Here is a 22,093-nt window from a genome sequence, read left to right on the forward strand (position 1 = left end):
ACCACTAACAGATCCTGATCATACGACCACTAACAGATCCTGATCATGTTTGGGGGGGGTTGGAGCCTGTCTAGGTTTAGGGGAGGGGGGCGGGGGTGTTGGAGCCTGTCTAGGTTTAGGGGAGGGGGACGGGGGGTTGGAGCCTGTCTAGGTTTAGGGGAGGGGACGGGGGGTTGGAGCCTGTCTAGGTTTAGGGGAGGGGACCGGGGGTTGGAGCCTGTCTAGGGGAGGGGACAGGGGGTGTTGGAGCCTGTCTAGGGGAGGGGACGGGGGGTTGGAGCCTGTCTAGGGGAGGGGGACGGGGGTTGGAGCCTGTCTAGGGGAGGGGGACGGGGGGGTTGGAGCCTGTCTAGGTTTAGGGGGGAGGGACGGGGTGTTGGAGCCTGTCTAGGTTTAGGGGAGGGACGGGGGGTTGGAGCCTGTCTAGGTTTAGGGGAGGGGACGGGGGTGTTGGAGCCTGTCTAGGGGAGGGGACGGGGGTGTTGGAGCCTGTCTAGGGGGAGGGACGGGGGGTTGGAGCCTGTCTAGGGGAGGAGGACGGGGGTGTTGGAGCCTGTCTAGGGGGAGGGGACGGGGGGTTGGAGCCTGTCTAGGGGAGGGGGACGGGGGGTTGGAGCCTGTCTAGGTTTAGGGGAGGGGGACGGGGGTGTTGGAGCCTGTCTAGGTTTAGGGGAGGGGGACGGGGGGGTTGGAGCCTGTCTAGGTTTAGGGGAGGGGGACGGGGGTGTTGGAGCCTGTCTAGGGGAGGGGGACGGGGGTGTTGGAGCCTGTCTAGGGGAGGGACGGGGGTTGGAGCCTGTCTAGGGGAGGAGGACGGGGGTGTTGGAGCCTGTCTAGGGGAGGGGACGGGGGGGTTGGAGCCTGTCTAGGGGAGGGGGACGGGGGGTTGGAGCCTGTCTAGGTTTAGGGGGAGGGGACGGGGTGTTGGAGCCTGTCTAGGGGAGGGACGGGGGGTTGGAGCCTGTCTAGGTTTAGGGGAGGGGACGGGGGTGTTGGAGCCTGTCTAGGGGAGGAGGACGGGGGGTTGGAGCCTGTCTAGGTTTAGGGGGGGGCGGGGGTGTTGGAGCCTGTCTAGGGGAGGGGACGGGTGTTGGAGCCTGTCTAGGGGAGGGGACGTGGGGGTTGGAGCCTGTCTAGGGGAGGGGGACGGGGGGTTGGAGCCTGTCTAGGGTTAGGGGGAGGCGGGGGTGTTGGAGCCTGTCTAGGGGAGGAGGACGGGGGTGTTGGAGCCTGTCTAGGTTTAGGGGGAGGGGACGGGGGTTGGAGCCTGTCTAGGTTTAGGGGAGGGGACGGGGGTGTTGGAGCCTGTCTAGGGGAGGGACGGGGGTGTTGGAGCCTGTCTAGGGGAGGGCGGGGGGTGTTGGAGCCTGTCTAGGGGAGGGGACGGGGGTGTTGGAGCCTGTCTAGGTTTAGGGGAGGGACGGGGGTGTTGGAGCCTGTCTAGGGTTAGGGGAGGGGGACGGGGGTGTTGGAGCCTGTCTAGGTTTAGGGGAGGGGGACGGGGGTGTTGGAGCCTGTCTAGGGTTAGGGGAGGGGACGGGGGTGTTGGAGCCTGTCTAGGGGAGGCGGGGGTGTTGGAGCCTGTCTAGGGGAGGGGACGGGGGGTTGGAGCCTGTCTAGGGGAGGAGGACGGGGGGTTGGAGCCTGTCTAGGTTTAGGGAGGGGGACGGGGGTGTTGGAGCCTGTCTAGGGGAGGGGGGCGGGGGGGTTGGAGCCTGTCTAGGTTTAGGGGAGGGGGACGGGGGGTTGGAGCCTGTCTAGGGGAGGGGCAGGGGGGTTGGAGCCTGTCTAGGGGGGGGGGGGGGTGTTGGAGCCTGTCTAGGGTTAGGGAGGGGGACGGGGGTTGGAGCCTGTCTAGGGGAGGAGGGACGGGGGGTTGGAGCCTGTCTAGGGGAGGGGGCGGGGGTGTTGGAGCCTGTCTAGGGTTAGGGAGGGGGACGGGGGGGTTGGAGCCTGTCTAGGGGAGGAGGACGGGGTTGGAGCCTGTCTAGGGGAGGGGCGGGGGGTTGGAGCCTGTCTAGGGGGGAGGCGAGGGGGTGTTGGAGCCTGTCTAGGGTTAGGGGGCGGGGGGTTGGAGCCTGTCTAGGGGAGGGGGCGGGGGTGTTGGAGCCTGTCTAGGGAGGGGGCGGGGGGTTGGAGCCTGTCTAGGGAGGAGGACGGGGGGGTTGGAGCCTGTCTAGGTTTAGGGGAGGGGGACGGGGGTGTTGGAGCCTGTCTAGGGGAGGAGGACGGGGGTTGGAGCCTGTCTAGGGGAGGGGACGGGGGTTGGAGCCTGTCTAGGTTTAGGGAGGGGGACGGGGGTGTTGGAGCCTGTCTAGGGGAGGAGGACGGGGGGGTTGGAGCCTGTCTAGGGGGAGGGGACGGGGGGTTGGAGCCTGTCTAGGTTTAGGGGAGGGGACGGGGGTGTTGGAGCCTGTCTAGGGGAGGAGGACGGGGGTTGGAGCCTGTCTAGGTTTAGGGGGAGGGGACGGGGGTGTTGGAGCCTGTCTAGGGAGGGGGCGGGGGGTTGGAGCCTGTCTAGGGAGGGGGACGGGGGTGTTGGAGCCTGTCTAGGGGAGGAGGGACGGGGGGTTGGAGCCTGTCTAGGTTTAGGGGGAGGGGACGGGGGTGTTGGAGCCTGTCTAGGGGAGGGGGCGGGGGTTGGAGCCTGTCTAGGGGGAGGGGACAGGGGTGTTGGAGCCTGTCTAGGGGAGAGGGACGGGGGTGTTGGAGCCTGTCTAGGGGAGGGGGACGTGGGGGTTGGAGCCTGTCTAGGGGAGGGGGACGGGGGGGTTGGAGCCTGTCTAGGGGAGGGGGACGGGGGTGTTGGAGCCTGTCTAGGGGAGGGGGACGGGGGGTTGGAGCCTGTCTAGGGGGGGGGACGGGGGGTTGGAGCCTGTCTAGGGGAGAGGGGACGGGGGGTTGGAGCCTGTCTAGGGGAGGGGGACGGGGACGGGGGTGTTGGAGCCTGTCTAGGAGAGGGGACGGGGTGTTGGAGCCTGTCTAGGGGAGGGGGACGGGGGGGTTGGAGCCTGTCTAGGTTTAGGGGAGGGGGACGGGGGTGTTGGAGCCTGTCTAGGGGAGGAGGACGGGGTGTTGGAGCCTGTCTAGGGGGAGGCGGGGGGTTGGAGCCTGTCTAGGGGAGGGGGACGGGGGTGTTGGAGCCTGTCTAGGGGAGGGGGACGGGGGTGTTGGAGCCTGTCTAGGGAGGGGGCAGGGGGTGTTGGAGCCTGTCTAGGGGAGGGGACGGGGGGTTGGAGCCTGTCTAGGGGAGGAGGACGGGGGGTTGGAGCCTGTCTAGGGGAGGGGACGGGGTGTTGGAGCCTGTCTAGGGGGGGGGACGGGGGTTGGAGCCTGTCTAGGGGGAGGAGGACGGGGGGTTGGAGCCTGTCTAGGGGAGGGGGACGGGGGTGTTGGAGCCTGTCTAGGGGGGGGGGACGGGGGTGTTGGAGCCTGTCTAGGGGAGGCGGGGGTGTTGGAGCCTGTCTAGGTTTAGGGGAGGGGGACGGGGTGTTGGAGCCTGTCTAGGGGAGGGGGACGGGGGGTTGGAGCCTGTCTAGGGGAGGGGGCGGGGGTTGGAGCCTGTCTAGGGGGAGGGGCGGGGGGTGTTGGAGCCTGTCTAGGGGGAGGGGACGGGGGGTTGGAGCCTGTCTAGGGGAGGGGACGGGGGTTGGAGCCTGTCTAGGGGAGGCGGGGGGTGTTGGAGCCTGTCTAGGTTTAGGGGAGGGGACAGGGGTGTTGGAGCCTGTCTAGGGGAGGGGACGGGGGTTGGAGCCTGTCTAGGGGAGGGGGACCGGGGGTTGGAGCCTGTCTAGGGAGGGGGCAGGGGTGTTGGAGCCTGTCTAGGGTTAGGGAGGGGACGGGGGGTTGGAGCCTGTCTAGGGGAGGAGGACGGGGGTTGGAGCCTGTCTAGGGGGAGGCGGGGGGTTGGAGCCTGTCTAGGGGAGGGGCGGGGGTGTTGGAGCCTGTCTAGGGTTAGGGAGGGGACGGGGGGTTGGAGCCTGTCTAGGGGAGGAGGACGGGGTGTTGGAGCCTGTCTAGGGGGAGGGGACGGGGGTTGGAGCCTGTCTAGGTTTAGGGGGGGGGACGGGGGTGTTGGAGCCTGTCTAGGGGAGGAGGACGGGGGTTGGAGCCTGTCTAGGTTTAGGGGGAGGGGACGGGGTGTTGGAGCCTGTCTAGGGGAGGAGGACGGGGTGTTGGAGCCTGTCTAGGTTTAGGGGAGGGGACGGGGGTGTTGGAGCCTGTCTAGGGGAGGGGCGGGGGGTTGGAGCCTGTCTAGGGGGAGGGGACAGGGGTGTTGGAGCCTGTCTAGGGGGAGGGGACGGGGGTGTTGGAGCCTGTCTAGGGGAGGAGGACGGGGGGGTTGGAGCCTGTCTAGGGGAGGGGGGGACGGGGGTGTTGGAGCCTGTCTAGGGGAGGGGGACGGGGGTGTTGGAGCCTGTCTAGGGGAGGAGGACGGGGGGTTGGAGCCTGTCTAGGGGAGGAGGACGGGGGTTGGAGCCTGTCTAGGTTTAGGGGGGGGACGGGGGGTTGGAGCCTGTCTAGGGGAGGGGACGGGGGTGTTGGAGCCTGTCTAGGGGAGGAGGACGGGGGGTTGGAGCCTGTCTAGGTTTAGGGGAGGGGACGGGGGGTTGGAGCCTGTCTAGGGGAGGGGGACGGGGGGTTGGAGCCTGTCTAGGTTTAGGGGAGGGGACGGGGGGTTGGAGCCTGTCTAGGGGAGGGGACGGGGGTGTTGGAGCCTGTCTAGGGGAGGAGGACGGGGGTGTTGGAGCCTGTCTAGGTTTAGGGGAGGGGGGCGGGGGTGTTGGAGCCTGTCTAGGTTTAGGGGAGGGGGACGGGGGGTTGGAGCCTGTCTAGGGGAGGAGGACGGGGGTGTTGGAGCCTGTCTAGGTTTAGGGGAGGGGGACGGGGGGGTTGGAGCCTGTCTAGGGGAGGGGACGGGGGGTTGGAGCCTGTCTAGGGGAGGGGACGGGGGTGTTGGAGCCTGTCTAGGGGAGGAGGACGGGGGTTGGAGCCTGTCTAGGGGAGGGGGGCGGGGGGTTGGAGCCTGTCTAGGGGAGGGACGGGGTGTTGGAGCCTGTCTAGGGGAGGGGGACGGGGGTGTTGGAGCCTGTCTAGGGGAGGGGGCGGGGGGTTGGAGCCTGTCTAGGGGAGGGGGGACGGGGGTTGGAGCCTGTCTAGGGAGGGCGGGGGTGTTGGAGCCTGTCTAGGGGAGGCGGGGGGTGTTGGAGCCTGTCTAGGGGAGGGGACGGGGTGTTGGAGCCTGTCTAGGGGAGGAGGACGGGGGTGTTGGAGCCTGTCTAGGTTTAGGGGGAGGGACGGGGGTGTTGGAGCCTGTCTAGGGGAGGGACGTGGGGGTTGGAGCCTGTCTAGGGGAGGGACGGGGGGTGTTGGAGCCTGTCTAGGGGAGGAGGACGGGGGGTGTTGGAGCCTGTCTAGGGGAGGGGATGGGGGTGTTGGAGCCTGTCTAGGTTTAGGGGAGGGCGGGGGTGTTGGAGCCTGTCTAGGGGAGGGGGACGGGGGGTTGGAGCCTGTGTAGGGGAGGGGGACGGGGGGTTGGAGCCTGTCTAGGGGAGGAGGACGGGGGTTGGAGCCTGTCTAGGGGAGGGGGACGGGGGTGTTGGAGCCTGTCTAGGGGAGGGGGACGTGGGGGTTGGAGCCTGTCTAGGGGAGGGGACGGGGGTGTTGGAGCCTGTCTAGGGGAGGGGGACGGGGGGGTTGGAGCCTGTCTAGGGGAGGGGACGGGGTGTTGGAGCCTGTCTAGGGGAGGGGACGGGGGGGTTGGAGCCTGTCTAGGGGAGGGGGACGGGGGGGTTGGAGCCTGTCTAGGTTTAGGGGAGGGGGACGGGGGTGTTGGAGCCTGTCTAGGTTTAGGGGAGGTTGTAACCTATTCTAAATGGTAATCCAATATAATAAACTATATTATAAATAACTATATAATAACTATATAAACTATAGCAGTTTGCAAAAAAGCCTAAAATTGACGAGCAACATTTATTATTCCAAAACTGCCGCTCGTGGTTGGAACACATTTTACCTACTTTAATCAACCAGCCATTTTGAATTTGTGATAAAGCTGTCATGATTTGGCAAGGAATGTACACATGGCCAAAAGTATGTGGACACCTGCTCGCCGATCATCTCATTCCAAAATCATGGGCATTAATATGAAGTTGGTCCCCCCTTTGCTGCTATAACAGCCTCCCCCCTTTGCTGCTATAACAGCCTCCCCCCTTTGCTGCTATAACAGCCTCCCCCCTTTGCTGCTATAACAGCCTCCCCCCTTTGCTGCTATAACAGCCTCCCCCCTTTGCTGCTATAACAGCCTCCCCCCTTTGCTGCTATAACAGCCTCCCCCTTTGCTGCTATAACAGCCTCCCCCTTTGCTGCTATAACAGCCTCCCCCCTTTGCTGCTATAACAGCCTCCCCCCTTTGCTGCTATAACAGCCTCCCCCCTTTGCTGCTATAACAGCCTCCACTCTTAAGGGAAGGATTTCTTCTAGATGTTGGAGCATTGCCACAGGGGACTTGCTTCCATTCAGTCACAAGCCTTAGTGAGGTCGGGCACTGATGTTGGGCGATTACGTCTGGGCGATATGGTCTAAAAATCATATCTCTTATTTTTTTCAAACTTATGGGTGATTCACGATATATATATATATATATATATATATATATATATATATACAGTGTATTGGGAAAGTATTCAGACCCCTTGACTTTTTCTACGTTTTGTTACGTTACAGCCTTATTCTAAAACTGATTAAAAAACTGGTGTATATCAATTTATTTATATACATTTATTAACAATTTTTTTGTTGAAATTACACTTTTACATAAGTATTCAGACCCTTTACTCAGTACTTTGTTGAAGCACCTTTTGGCAGTGATTACAGCCTCGAGTCTTCTTGGGTATGACGCTACAAGCTTGGCACACCTGTATTTGGGGAGTTTCTCCCATTCTTCTCTGCAGATCCTCTCAAGCTCTGTCAGGTTGGATGGGGAGCGTCGCTGCACAGCTATTTTCAGGTCTCTCCAGAGATGTTCTATCGGGTTCAATTCCGGGCTCTGGCTGGGCCACTCAAGGACATTCAGAGACTTGACCCGAAGCCAATCCTGCGTTGTCTTGGATGTGTGCTTAGGGTCGTTGTCCTGTTGGAAGGTGAACCTTCACCCCAGTCTGAGGTCCTGAGCGCTCTGGAGCAGGTTTTCATCAAGGATCTCGCTGTACTTTGCTCCGTTCATCTTTCCCTCGATCCTGACTAGTCTCCCAGTCCCTGCCGCTGAAAAACATTCCCACAGCATGATGCTGCAACCACCGTGCTTCACCGTAGGGATGGTGCCAGGTTTCCTCCAGACGTGACGCTTGGCATTCAAATAGTTAAATCTTGGTTTCATCAGACCAGAGAATCTTGTTTCTCATGGTCTGAGAGTCTTTAGGTGCCTTTTACTCCAAGCGGGCTGTCATGGGCCTTTTACTGAGGAGTGGCTTCCATCTGGCCATAAAGGCCTGCTTGGTGGAGTGTTGCAGAGATGGTTGTCCTTCAGGAAGGTTTTCCCATCTCCACAGAGGAACTCTGGAGCTCTGTCAGAGTGACCATCTGGTTCTTGGTTACCTCCCTGACCAAGGCCCTTCTCCCCCGATTGCTCAGTTTGGCCGGGCGGACAGCTCTAGGAAGAGTCTTGGTGGTTCTAAACTTCTTCTATTGAAGAATGATGGAGTCCACTGTGTTCTTGGGGACCTTCAATGCTGCAGACATTTTTGGGTATTGAATTTCAGTTCCAACCCCTGCTTATTACCACAGCTGTGTACATACCGCCTGACGCTAACACCAAGGCATATGTTCAAAGATTCATCCACCCAGGAGTCATCCAACAACATTGAGGAATATACATTGTCAGTCACAGGCTTCATTAGGAAATGTGTTGATGTTGTACCCACAATAACAATCCGGACATGCCCCAACCAAAAACCCTGGATGAACGGAGATATCCGTACCATTCTGAGAGCCTGTACTGCAGCATTAAATGTCGGCAGGACAAACCCCAATGACTCGGTAGTGCGCAACGCGTACAAGGCAAGAAGGTACGAGCTCCTCAGCCATTACGGATGCAAAAAGACAATACACACTCAAACTTGAATTGATGTTAGAAAACTCCGACTTGCGATGCATGTGGCAAGAACTACAGACTATCACGTACTACAGGTAAATCCACCTGTATGGTGTAGGTCTGTGACGGTCACGTACTACAGGTAAATCCATCTGTATGGTGTAGGTCTGTGACGGTCACGTACTACAGGTAAATCCATCTGTATGGTGTAGGTCTGTGACGGTCACGTACTACAGGTAAATCCATCTGTATGGTGTAGGTCTGTGACGGTCACGTACTACAGGTAAATCCACCTGTATGGTGTAGGTCTGTGACGGTCACGTACTACAGGTAAATCCATCTGTATGGTGTAGGTCTGTGACGGTCACGTACTACAGGTAAATCCATCTGTATGGTGTAGGTCTGTGACGGTCACGGACTACAGGTAAATCCATCTGTATGGTGTAGGTCTGTGACGGTCACGTACTACAGGTAAATCCACCTGTATGGTGTAGGTCTGTGACGGTCACGTACTACAGGTAAATCCATCTGTATGGTGTAGGTCTGTGACGGTCACGTACTACAGGTAAATCCATCTGTATGGTGTAGGTCTGTGACGGTCTTGGAATTTGAGGTTACGGTAACTGGCCAGGCCAATGTACACAGTCACAGACATAACTGTTCGGGGGAGGTACTAACTTCTCTGCTGTTTTTGGTCCCATAGCTACCATGTAACAGCATGAAGCGCCCCCGTTCACATGTGAAGATACTGTGTGAGAGTCTTGTGTTCCACTGCTCAGACGTTGCTGACGCCTACCAGATCGTACAACACCTGGATAGGTATTTTATGTATCAGCTAACCACATGGTCGCGTTCCCCTACTCAGACGTTGCTGACGCCTACCAGATCGTACAACACCTGGATAGGTATTTTATGTATCAGCTAACCACATGGTCGCGTTCCCCTACTCAGACGTTGCTGACGCCTACCAGATCGTACAACACCTGGATAGGTATTTTATGTATCAGCTAACCACATCATGGTCACGTTCCCCTACTCAGACGTTGCTACCAGATCTTACAACACCTGGATAGGTATTTTATGTATCAGCTAACCACATGGTCGCGTTCCCCTACTCAGACGTTGCTACCAGATCGTACAACACCTGGATAGGTATTTTATGTATCAGCTAACCACATGGTCGCGTTGCCCTACTCAGACGTTGCGTGCCATGTCATCGACTGTGCAGTCCTGCACCAGACTGCTATACAATATGTTGTGGTTAGCTGATACCTATCCAGACGTTGTAAGATCCAGTCAGCAACGTCTGAGCAGAGGAACATGACCAATATGTTGTGGTTAGCTGATACCTATCCAGACGTTGTAAGATCCAGTCAGCAACGTCTGAGCAGAGAAACATGACCAATATGTTGTGGTTAGCTGATACCTATCCAGACGTTGTAAGATCCAGTCAGCAACGTCTGAGCAGAGGAACATGACCAATATGTTGTGGTTAGCTGATACCTGTCCAGACGTTGTAAGATCCAGTCAGCAACGTCTGAGCAGAGGAACATGACCAATATGTTGTGGTTAGCTGATACCTATCCAGACGTTGTAAGATCCAGTCAGCAACGTCTGAGCAGAGGAACATGACCAATATGTTGTGGTTAGCTGATACCTATCCAGACGTTGTAAGATCCAGTCAGCAACGTCTGAGCAGAGGAACATGACCAATATGTTGTGGTTAGCTGATACCTATCCAGACGTTGTAAGATCCAGTCAGCAACGTCTGAGCAGAGGAACATGACCAATATCTGCGGTGCTGCTCGTGGAAACGTAATCTTGCTGAGTCTACCTTTTAAATTAAAGTCAATTTCAATGTGACCCCCCAGATTGAGGCTTGAAAACCCTATTAGGAAAAAAAACTTTAACCTCATTAAAAAAACAATTTGATTTTCCCCAAAGTTGATAGGAAAAGCAACTAAAACGTAACGTAATTCATGATGGTTTTTATTTGAGTTAGTTTTGGAGTCAAAGCTAATGGTTAGGGTTTTAAGATAATGGTTAGGGGTTTTAAGATAATGGTTAGGGTTTTTAAGATAATGGTTAGGGTTTTAAGATAATGGTTAGGGTTTTAAGATTGTTTTATTTCAGTTTACTAAAACATTTTTTCGTGGTTAGTTTTTGTTTTTAGTTTCCATTTTAGTTTAATATAATAACCTTGATCCACACACACACATTCATGCTACACACATATACAGTTATGCTACACACACCTCTCAACTGCTGCTACCTGACTCTTATTATGATTGCTAAATACTGCACAATTTAAACTTGTCCCCATCCCCCTTCCCCTCAGTTTATACCCTGTCCCCATCCCCCCTTCCCCTCAGTTTATACCCTGTCCCCATCCCCCTTCCCCTCAGTTTATACCCTGTCCCAATCCCCCTTCCCCTCAGTTTATACCCTGTCCCCATCCCCCTTCCCCTCAGTTTATACCCTGTCCCCATCCCCCTTCCCCTCAGTTTATACCCTGTCCCCATCCCCCTTCCCCTCAGTTTATACCCTGTCCCCATCCCCCTTCCCCTCAGTTTATACCCTGTCCCCATCCCCCCTTCCCCTCAGTTTATACCCTGTCCCCATCCCTCCTTCCCCAAAACACCTGTAAATATTGGAGTATAAGTTGTTCCTTCCTGTATTATACTGATGCTAATGTTTATTCTGTTCTACTGATCCATTTACTTTATGTTCCTATTCTTCTATTGTATTATTTCTTATTGTTGTTGAATTGTGGAGAAGGAACCTGCCAGGAAGCATTTAGTTGGACGGTGTCTACCATGTGTATGTGGAGAAGGAACCTGCCAGGAAGCATTTAGTTGGACGGTGTCTACCATGTGTATGTGGAGAAGGAACCTGCCAGGAAGCATTTAGTTGGACGGTGTCTACCATGTGTATGTGGAGAAGGAACCTGCCAGGAAGCATTTAGTTGGGCGGTGTCTACCATGTGTATGTGGAGAAGGAACCTGCCAGGAAGCATTTAGTTGGGCCGGTGTCTACCATGTGTATGTGGAGAAGGAACCTGCCAGGAAGCATTTAGTTGGACGGTGTCTACCATGTGTATGTGGAGAAGGAACCTGCCAGGAAGCATTTAGTTGGACGGTGTCTACCATGTGTATGTGGAGAAGGAACCTGCCAGGAAGCATTTAGTTGGACGGTGAATACCATGTGTATGTGGAGAAGGAACCTGCCAGGAAGCATTTAGTTGGGCCGGTGTCTACCATGTGTATGTGGAGAAGGAACCTGCCAGGAAGCATTTAGTTGGACGGTGTCTACCATGTGTATGTGGAGAAGGAACCTGCCAGGAAGCATTTAGTTGGACGGTGTCTACCATGTGTATGTGGAGAAGGAACCTGCCAGGAAGCATTTAGTTGGACGGTGTCTACCATGTGTATGTGGAGAAGGAACCTGCCAGGAAGCATTTAGTTGGACGGTGTCTACCATGTGTATGTGGAGAAGGAACCTGCCAGGAAGCATTTAGTTGGACGGTGTCTACCATGTGTATGTGGAGAAGGAACCTGCCAGGAAGCATTTAGTTGGACGGTGTCTACCATGTGTATGTGGAGAAGGAACCTGCCAGGAAGCATTTAGTTGGACGGTGTCTACCATGTGTATGTGGAGAAGGAACCTGCCAGGAAGCATTTAGTTGGACGGTGTCTACCATGTGTATGTGGAGAAGGAACCTGCCAGGAAGCATTTAGTTGACGGTGTCTACCATGTGTATGTGGAGAAGGAACCTGCCAGGAAGCATTTAGTTGGACGGTGAATACCATGTGTATGTGGAGAAGGAACCTGCCAGGAAGCATTTAGTTGGACCGGTGTCTACCATGTGTATGTGGAGAAGGAACCTGCCAGGAAGCATTTAGTTGGACGGTGTCTACCATGTGTATGTGGAGAAGGAACCTGCCAGGAAGCATTTAGTTGGACGGTGTCTACCATGTGTATGTGGAGAAGGAACCTGCCAGGAAGCATTTAGTTGGGCCGGTGTCTACCATGTGTATGTGGAGAAGGAACCTGCCAGGAAGCATTTAGTTGGACGGTGTCTACCATGTGTATGTGGAGAAGGAACCTGCCAGGAAGCATTTAGTTGGACGGTGTCTACCATGTGTATGTGGAGAAGGAACCTGCCAGGAAGCATTTAGTTGGGCCGGTGTCTACCATGTGTGTATGTGGAGAAGGAACCTGCCAGGAAGCATTTAGTTGGACGGTGTCTACCATGTGTATGTGGAGAAGGAACCTGCCAGGAAGCATTTAGTTGGACGGTGAATACCATGTGTATGCTGTATGTACAACTTGAAACGTTCTAATTTAGTTTATTCTGTAACTCTGTTTTGCAGGTGAGAGAGGAACTGGGAAAAGCACAGGGAAAAAGCTGTGTTTTAAAGGCTCCACGTTTCACAGAGTTGTAAAGAACTTCATGATACAGGGAGGAGACTTCACAGAGGGTAAACCTACACTATCTAATATATATATATATATATATATATATATATATATATACACACACACTACCAGTCAATAGTTTGGACACACCTACTCATTTAAGGGCTGTTCTTTATTTTTACTATTTTCTACATTGTAGAATAATAGTGAAGACATCAAAACTATGAAATAACACATGGAATCATGTAGTAACCAAAAAAGTGTTAAACAAATCAAAATATATTTTATATTTGAGATTCTTCAAATAGCCACCCTTTGCCTTGATGACAGCTTTGCACACTCTTGGCATTCTCTCAACCAGCTTCACCTGGAATGCTTTTCCAACAGTCTTGAAGGAGTTCCCACATTTGCTGAGCACTTGTTGGCTGCTTTTCCTTCACTCTGCGGTCCAACTCATCCCAAACCATCTCAATTGGGTTGAGGTCGGGTGATTGTGGAGGCCTGGTCATCTGATGCAGCACTCTATCACTCTCCCTCATGGTCAAATAGCCCTTACACAGCCTGGAGGTGTGTTGGGTCATTGTCCTGTTGAAAAACAAATTATAGTCCCACTAAGCCCAAACCAGATGGGGTGGTGTATCGCTGCAGAATGCTGTGGTAGCCATGCTGGTTAAAAAGTGGTTTCTTTGCAGCAATTTGACCATGAAGGCCTGATTCACACAGTCTCCTCTGAACAGTTCATGTTGAGATGTGTCTGTTACTTGAACTCTGTGAAGCATTTATTTGGGCTGCAATTTCTGAGGCTGGTAACTCTAATGAACTTATCCTCTACAGCAGAGGTAACTCTGGGTCTTCCATTCCCGTGGCGGTCCTCATGAGAGCCAGGTTCATCATAGCGTTTGATGGTTTTTGCGACTGCACTGGAAGAAACTTTAAAAATTCTTGAAATGTTCCGTATTGACTGTCGTTCATGTCTTAAAGTAATGATGGACTGTTGTTTCTCTTTGCTTATTTGAGCTGTTCTTGCCATAATATGGACTTGGTATTTTACCAAATAGGGCTATCTTCTGTATACCCCCCCCACACACACACCTTGTCACAACACAACTGATTGGCTCAAACGCATTAAGAAGGAAAGAAATTCCACAAATTAACTTTTAACAAGGCACACCTGTTAATTGAAATGCTTTCCAGGTGACTACCTCATGAAGCTGGTTGAGAGAATGTCAAGAGTGTGCAAAGCTGTCATCAAGGCAAAGGGTGGCTACTTTGAAGAATCTCAAATATAAAATATATTTTGATTTGTTTAACACTTTTTTTGGTTACTAGATGATTCCATATGTGTTATTTCATAGTTTCGATGTCACTATTATTCTACAATATAGAACATTTAAAAAAAATAAAGAACAACCCTTGAATGAGTAGGTGTCCAACCTTTTGACTGGTACTGAATGTATTTGTGTGTGTATATATAATCAAACTGATGCCCTAGTGATATCATACATTCTTACTGTTGTGTCATGTTGGAAGCATTACTGACTCTTTCACCTGTGCTCCTGGCAGGCAATGGAAGAGGAGGTGAATCCATATATGGAGGCTACTTTGAAGGTAAGGAGTATGATCTATTATCTGATAATACCATAATGTCCCTTTTTAATTCATATCTAAACATAATATGCTGCTGTGCACCTCCATCTTAGAGACTACTACTGCATGCCTCTAGTTGCATGTCCAGACAGATAGACAACATGGCTACCAGTTTTATACTCTATGTTGTACTGCCTTCCATCTAGTCAACGTAGCTAGTAGTGGGCTTTGTGATTCAGCATGGAGACGCTAATCTATTTTCTTTATATAAAGCTCCAATCTTCCTGCCTAAAATGTTCAACATATTCTTTTATTTATAGAGTGTGGTCTTTTGCAAAATGAGAAGGTAAGAGACTGTCCAGTAACACAATGTCAACCTGTACCACTCCACCTCCCCCAGCTCAATACAAGATGTCTGCCTAGTTCGGTCAGTCAGCCAGCCAATCAATCAGTCACCCAGTCTGTCAGTAAGTCGGCCAGCCAATCAGCCAATCAATCAGTCACCCAGTCTGTCAGTAAGTCAGCCAGCCAATCAGCCAATCAATCAGTCACCCAGTCTGTCAGTAAGTCGGCCAGCTATCCCAGTGGTTCCCAAACCCCCAACGAGGGTCCAGGTGGGTTGCGGGATTTGATTTGGAGAGAAGATTTATTTATATATATATATATATATATATATATATATATATATATATATATATATATATATATATATATATATATATATATATATATATATTACAGTACCAGTCAAAAGGTAGGACACCTGCTCATTCAAGGGTTGTTCTTTATTTTTAAAATGTTCTACATTGTAGAATAATAGTGAAGACATCAAAACTACACTGCTCAAAAAAATAAAGGGAACACTAAAATAACATCCTAGATCTGAATGAATGAAATAATCTTATTAAATACTTTTTTCTTTACATAGTTGAATGTGCTGACAACAAAATCACACAAATTATCAATGGAAATCAAATTTATCAACCCATGGAGGTCTGGATTTGGAGTCACCCTCAAAATTAAAGTGGAAAACCACACTACAGGCTGATCCAACTTTGATGTAATGTCCTTAAAACAAGTCAAAATGAGGCTCAGTAGTGTGTGTGGCCTCCACGTGCCTGTATGACCTCCCTACAACGCCTGGGCATGCTCCTGATGAGGTGGCGGATGGTCTCCTGAGGGATCTCCTCCCAGACCTGGACTAAAGCAGCGAGACATGATGTCCCAGATGTGCTCAATTGGATTCAGGTCTGGGGAACGGGAGGGCCAGTCCATAGCATCAATGCCTTCCTCTTGCAGGAACTGCTGACACCTCCAGTCACATGAGGTCTAGCATTGTCTTGCATTAGGAGGAACCCAGGGCCAACCGCACCAGCATATGGTCTCACAAGGGGTCTGAGGATCTCATCTCGGTACCTAATGGCAGTCAGGCTACCTCTGAGCGAGCACATGGAGGGCTGTGCGGCCCCCCAAAGAAATGCCACCCCACACCATGACTGACCCACCGCCAAACCGGTCATGCTGGAGGATGTTGCAGGCAGCAGAACGTTCTCCACGGCGTCTCCAGACTCTGTCACGTCTGTCACGTGCTCAGTGTGAACCTGCTTTCATCTGTGAAGAGCACAGGGCGCCAGCGTGAATTTGCCAATCTTGGTGTTCTCTGGCAAATGCCAAACGTCCTGCACGGTGTTGGGCTGTAAGCTCAACCCCCCACCTGTGGACGTCGGGCCCTCATACCACCCTCATGGAGTCTGTTTCTGACCGTTTGAGCAGACACATGCACATTTGTGGCCTGCTGGAGGTCATTTTGCAGGGCTCTGGCAGTGCTCCTCCTGCTCCTCCTTGCACAAAGGCGGAGGTAGCAGTCCTGCTGCTGGGTTGTTGCCCTCCTACGGCCTCCTCCACGTCTCCTGATGTACTGGCCTGTCTCCTGGTAGCGCCTCCATGCTCTGGACACTACGCTGACAGACACAGCAAACCTTCTTGCCACAGCTCACAGCTGCCATTTCACAGAAGTGTGATTGACTTGGAGTTACATTGTGTTGTTTAAGTGTTCCCTTTAATTTTTTTGAGCAGTGTATGAAATAACACATATGGAATCATCTAGTAACCAAAAAAGTGTTAAACAAATCAAAATATATTTGAGATTCTTGAAATAGCCACCCTTTGCCTTGATAACAGCTTTGCACACTCTTGGCATTCTCTCAACCAGCTTCACCATGAATGCTTTTCCAATGGTCTTGAAGGAGTTCCCACATATGCTGAGCACTTGTTGGCTGCTTTTCCTTCACTCTGCGGTCTGACTCGTCCTAAACCATATATGTATGTGAATATACACTGCTCAAAAAAATAAAGGGAACACTTAAACAACACAATGTAACTCCAAGTCAATCACACTTCTGTGAAATCAAACTGTCCACTTAGGAAGCAACACTGATTGACAATAAATGTCACATGCTGTTGTGCAAATGGAATAGACAACAGGTGGAAATTATAGGCAATTAGCAAGACACCCCCAATAAAGAAGTGGTTCTGCAGGTGGTGACCACAGACCACTTCTCAGTTCCTATGCTTCCTGGCTGATGTTTTGGTCACTTTTGAATGCTGGCGGTGCTTTCACTCTAGTGGTAGCATGAGACTGAGTCTACAACCCACACAAGTGGCTCAGGTAGTGCAGCTGATCCAGGATGGCACATCAAGACTGTTGGAAAAGCATTCCAGGTGAAGCTGGTTGAGAGAATGTCAAGTGTGCAAAGCTGTCATCAAGGCAAAGGGTGGCTATTTAGCACTGTTTTGGTTACTACATGATTCCATATGTTATATCATAGTTTTGATGTCTTCACTATTATTCTACAATGTAGAAAATAGTTTAAAAAATAAAGAAAAACCCTTAAAGAGTAGGTGTTCTAAAACCTTTGACCGCTAGTGTATAGCAATAATTACTATAGCCCTATCAATGATAGCTATAGGCTAATACAATGAATTTGAATTATTTTGAACAAAATGTGTTGTCCATTAATAAATTGCTTTTTTCTAGTAATTTACTTAAAATGTGTCAAAAGAGCTTATCACATGTTGATGAGAATATAAATGTTTTTATAACTACTTTTTAAAAACTTGGTCTGAGTTTTTCTGGTCCAGAGGAAACGGTTTGGGAACCCCTGAGCTAGCCAGTCAGCCAGCCAGTTGGTGTCAGTCTTCAGGGGTTCCTACACTACCTTTCAATTCCTGTTAGCTGTAGCCACTCAAGCCGTGTCCCTGTTAATATATTTTCCAGGGAGGGTGTTGAGCAGCACAGGGTGGTGAGCAGAGCGGTGGTAGGGGGGTGTTATCTGTTAACAAAGATTTGGTAACTCAGATTGTGAAAAGGTGAGGGATGTAGCCGTCTGAAGGTGAGGGATGTAGCCGTCTGAAGGTGAGGGATGTAGCCGTCTGAAGGTGAGGGATGTAGCCGTCTGAAGGTGAGGGATGTAGCCGTCTGAAGGTGAGGGATGTAGCCGTCTGAAGGTGAGGGATGTAGCCGTCTGAAGGTGAGGGATGTAGCCGTCTGAAGGTGAGGGATGTAGCCGTCTGAAGATGAGGGATGTAGCCGTCTGAAGGTGAGGGATGTAGCCGTCTGGAGGTGAGGGATGTAGCCGTCTGAAGGTGAGGGATGTAGCCGTCTGAAGGTGAGGGATGTAGCCATCTGAAGGTGAGGGATGAAGCCGTCTGAAGGTGAGGGATGTAGCCGTCTGAAGGTGAGGGATGTAGCCGTCTGGAGGTGAGGATGTAGCCGTCTGAAGGTGAGGGATGTAGCCGTCTGAAGGTGAGGGATGTAGCCGTCTGAAGGTGAGGGATGTAGCCGTCTGAAGGTGAGGGATGTAGCCGTCTGAAGGTGAGGGATGTAGCCGTCTGAAGGTGAGGGATATAGCAGTCTGAAGGTGAGGGATATAGCAGTCTGAAGGTGAGGGATGTAGCCGTCTGAAGGTGAGGGATGTAGCCGTCTGAAGGTGAGGGATATAGCAGTCTGAAGGTGAGGGATGTAGCCGTCTGGAGGTGAGGGATGATTGTTTTATTGATCACGTTATTAGAAGCTCTATTCTATCTCAGGTTATTGACTGAATCTGTCAGTCCTATACTGGGAGAACACGTGATCTCTCTCTCTCTCTCTCTCTCTATCTCTCGCTCTATCCCTCTCTCTCTCTCCATCCCCCTCTCTCTCTCCTTTTCCCTCTATCCCTCCCTCTTTTGCTCCCTCCCCCTCTCTCTCCATCCCTCGCTCCCTCCCCCATCCCTCGCTCCCTCCCCCATCCCTCACTCTCTTCCTCTACCCCTCTCTCTATCCCTTCCTCTACCCCTCTCTCTCTCTCTCCCCCTCTCACCACCTCCACCATAAACAGTGAGAGGTGTGAATCTCACAGATTGTCCATGTCTCTCTCTCTCTCAAACAGACGAGAACTTTATTCTCAAACACGACAGAGCTTTCCTGCTGTCCATGGCCAACCGCGGCAAACACACCAACGGGTCCCAGTTCTTCATGTGAGTAGAAATTCATAAAGGTGTCATAACATTTAATAACTTAAGGCATCTCATATATAGTCTTTAAACTCCTCAATCTCAGAGAAGTGTCTGGTTTATACAGGCTAAGCTTTCTGGTTGACAGGTTTCCACATGAGATGGTCAGTCCCTCTGTAGCTGAGGTTCATTTCAGGTTCAGCTAATTTGTTTAGCTGTTTATCTGATGCCTGTCTATGTATTATGTCAGGCCTAAGCACTGCAGAATAGAGGCCTGCCTGTCTATGTATTATGTCAGGCCTAAGCACTGCAGAATAGAGGCCTGCCTGTCTATGTATTATGTCAGGCCTAAGCACTGCAGAATAGAGGCCTGCCTGTCTATGTATTATGTCAGGCCTAAGCACTGCAGAATAGAGGCCTGCCTGTCTATGTATTATGTCAGGCCTAAGCACTGCAGAATAGAGGCCTGTCTATGTATTATGTCAGGGCTAAGCACTGCAGAATAGAGGCCTGCCTGTCTATGTATTATGTCAGGCCTAAGCACTGCAGAATAGAGGCCTGCCTGTCTATGTATTATGTCAGGCCTAAGCACTGCAGAATAGAGGCCTGCATGTCTATGTATTATGTCAGGCCTAAGCACTGCAGAATAGAGGCCTGTCTATGTATTATGTCAGGGCTAAGCACTGCAGAATAGAGGCCTGCCTGTCTATGTATTATGTCAGGGCTAAGCACTGCAGAATAACATAATGTTGTGTGAATTTTACAACCCTTCTTTCTCCCCTTCAGTCAGTCGATGTGCTTCAATGCACAGAAATAAACAAACATGGATTCCTTATTTTGCCCACAAATAAGTTACAATGTTTCTCTTGCCATTTTTGTGTAAAATTTTTCAGAAAGTCATCGTGCTCTTCCAAGGTAATGTGTCTCCAGGGTTGTGTTTCTGTTTCTCTCTCCTCTCCTGACTGTCTGTCTGTCTTTCTATCTCTCATTCAGTAGTCTGTTTTAAACTTACTAAACTATCAAATCCACACTGTGGAGAATGTGGATGCAATCACGGAATCCAGACGGAATTTCCAACAATATTCAAAAAAATGCATCAACTAAATATATTGAACTTATTAGCAAAATCATTAATTTACTCCAGATTATCATAAAACATGAAGAAAATGCATCAGTGATTCATATTGACCTTCAACTTTTTGAAGAGTCAACAGCACAGGAATGTCTATGTGCGTGTTCGTCTACCACTTTGTGTAGCCGTTAGCGATTATGCTAATTTAATGACAACCGTCTTCTGGTAGATGGAAAGGCTTTCCCAAAAACCTTCTCAATTAAATGTTAACTACAACGTAACCTCTGCCTATTTGGCAGAATGATATCATGATTATTTGCATCAATCCAGTGGCCTTTTTTTTTTTTACTCTGGCTGGTGCGCAGTTGAGTTAAAGGATTATTCCCAGACCTCAAAAGTGGTCTCCTGATGTGGTTTAAGCATGGTTATGGACTTAACATCCAATTTGGTTATTTTTCTATTGAAAAACGTTAACCTGGAAAAACGAAACGAAGAAAACAGAATTTGGGAAAAAACTAGATGGAATCAGGCAAAGAAATAAAAGGGATTTTCTAGGGCCATAACTTAATGTACACTATGAACACAGCCTATCTTCTAAGCACCAGGGCAGCAACACAACAGAGCCAGCAGTCATTTCAACATCATCTAGATTAGATATTTATTGTAGTGCGAACATGTATTGTCTACATTGAGCGCAGTGAGTCATTTGACATTTGGTCATGATGGTATAGCATGAAAATGACAGTGCAGTTTGGACTATGTTGTTATAAAAGGTTCTGTTGTTCATGGCTCCAGAATACCTCAACACACACCTGTCCTCACCTCATAACAGAATACCTCAACACACACCTGTCCTCACCTCATAACAGAATACCTCAACACACACCTGTCCTCACCTCATAACAGAATACCTCAACACACCTGTCCTCACCTCATAACAGAATACCTCAACCACTATAGCTCTTCCTTTAAGCCCAGTATAATTGGTCATTAATAATGTAATAATGGTCATGGTTGCTACCTGTTTGGTTGCTGTGATCTGTTCTCTCATTCTCTTCCTCCTCCTCACTGTTTTCCATAACTCTGCCCGGGCCATGCTGGACTGGAACCCTCCAACAGAACCACCAAGACAGCACCTCATCTCGATGGGTACGTCTAGTCTCACTACCTTACAGCTCAAGATAAGGTTTACTGGCAGTACATATCAAATCTTCCTCCCTGGACAAGCCTCCACTGGTTGGCCCTAACCTCTCCCTGTTGTATTATTGTCAGGGTCTCTGTGGTACTGTGGTCATTAACCTCTCCACCCCTCTGACTCCTCCCCCCTGCAGGGTCCATGTGGTGTTTGGCCTGGTCATCTCAGGCTTTGAGGTGATCAAGAGGATTGAGGGTCTGAAGACGGATGGAGCCAGCAGGCCATATGCTGATGTTAGGGTTATGGACTGTGGTCAGCTCATCACGAAGTCAGCCAACGATGGTAGGGACCACACTCCTTCCTCCCTCCCTCCACACAGTGACTTGTCTGTCATTCACTCCTGTGTTATCCCTTAGCTATTTAACCAGACTGGTAGTTTGTATTGTATTTATTATGGATCTCCATTAGTTCCTGCCAAGGCAGCAGCTACTCTTCCTGGGGTTTATTATGGATCCCCATTAGTTCCTGTCAAGGCAGCAGCTACTCTTCCTGGGGTTTATTATGGATCCCCATTAGTTCCTACCAAGGCAGCTGCTACTCTTCCTGGGGTTTATTATGGATCCCCATTAGTTCCTGCCAAGGCAGCAGCTACTCTTCCTGGGGTTTATTATGGATCCCCATTAGTTCCTGCCAAGGCAGCAGCTACTCTTCCTGGGGTTTATTATGGATCCCCATTAGTTCCTGCCAAGGCAGCAGCTACTCTTCCTGGGGTTTATTATGGATCCCCATTAGTTCCTGCCAAGGCAGCAGCTACTCTTCCTGGGGTTTATTATGGATCCCCATTAGTTCCTGCCAAGGCAGCAGCTACTCTTCCTGGGGTTTATTATGGATCCCCATTAGTTCCTGCCAAGGCAGCAGCTACTCTTCCTGGGGTTTATTATGGATCCCCATTAGTTCCTGCCAAGGCAGCAGCTACTCTTCCTGGGGTTTATTATGGATCCCCATTAGTTCCTGCCAAGGCAGCAGCTACTCTTCCTGGGGTTTATTATGGATCCCCATTAGTTCCTGCCAAGGCAGCAGCTACTCTTCCTGGGGTTTATTATGGATCCCCATTAGTTCCTCGCCAAGGCAGCAGCTACTCTTTCTGGGGTTTATTATGGATCCCCATTAGTTCCTGCCAAGGCAGCAGCTACTCTTCCTGGGGTTTATTATGGATCCCCATTAGTTCCTGCCAAGGCAGCAGCTACTCTTCCTGGGGTTTATTATGGATCCCCATTAGTTCCTGCCAAGGCAG

At 51.0% G+C, this 22,093-nt stretch overlaps 1 protein-coding gene across 5 annotated transcripts in view; it reads left to right on the forward strand.

Annotated features, from left to right (window-relative positions):
• The window catches only part of nktr (natural killer cell triggering receptor), a 74,986-nt gene that overhangs the window by 13,337 nt on the left and 39,556 nt on the right, over positions 1–22,093 (forward strand). For 4 of the 5 annotated variants that reach the window (XM_045210418.1, XM_045210416.1, XM_045210417.1 and 1 more), the window contains exons 4-8: positions 12,466–12,573; positions 14,075–14,119; positions 18,529–18,616; positions 20,784–20,813; positions 20,996–21,141. In XM_045210418.1, the coding sequence (XP_045066353.1) occupies positions 12,466–12,573; positions 14,075–14,119; positions 18,529–18,616; positions 20,784–20,813; positions 20,996–21,141 (417 nt within the window). Of the gene's footprint in view, positions 1–12,465; positions 12,574–14,074; positions 14,120–14,418; positions 14,445–18,528; positions 18,617–20,783; positions 20,814–20,995; positions 21,142–22,093 lie in introns of those variants that run through there. The other variant, XM_045210420.1, reaches the window with a different exon arrangement.

Source organism: Coregonus clupeaformis, chromosome 34 (genome assembly GCF_020615455.1).
Source record: "Coregonus clupeaformis isolate EN_2021a chromosome 34, ASM2061545v1, whole genome shotgun sequence".
NCBI lineage: Eukaryota > Metazoa > Chordata > Actinopteri > Salmoniformes > Salmonidae > Coregonus > Coregonus clupeaformis.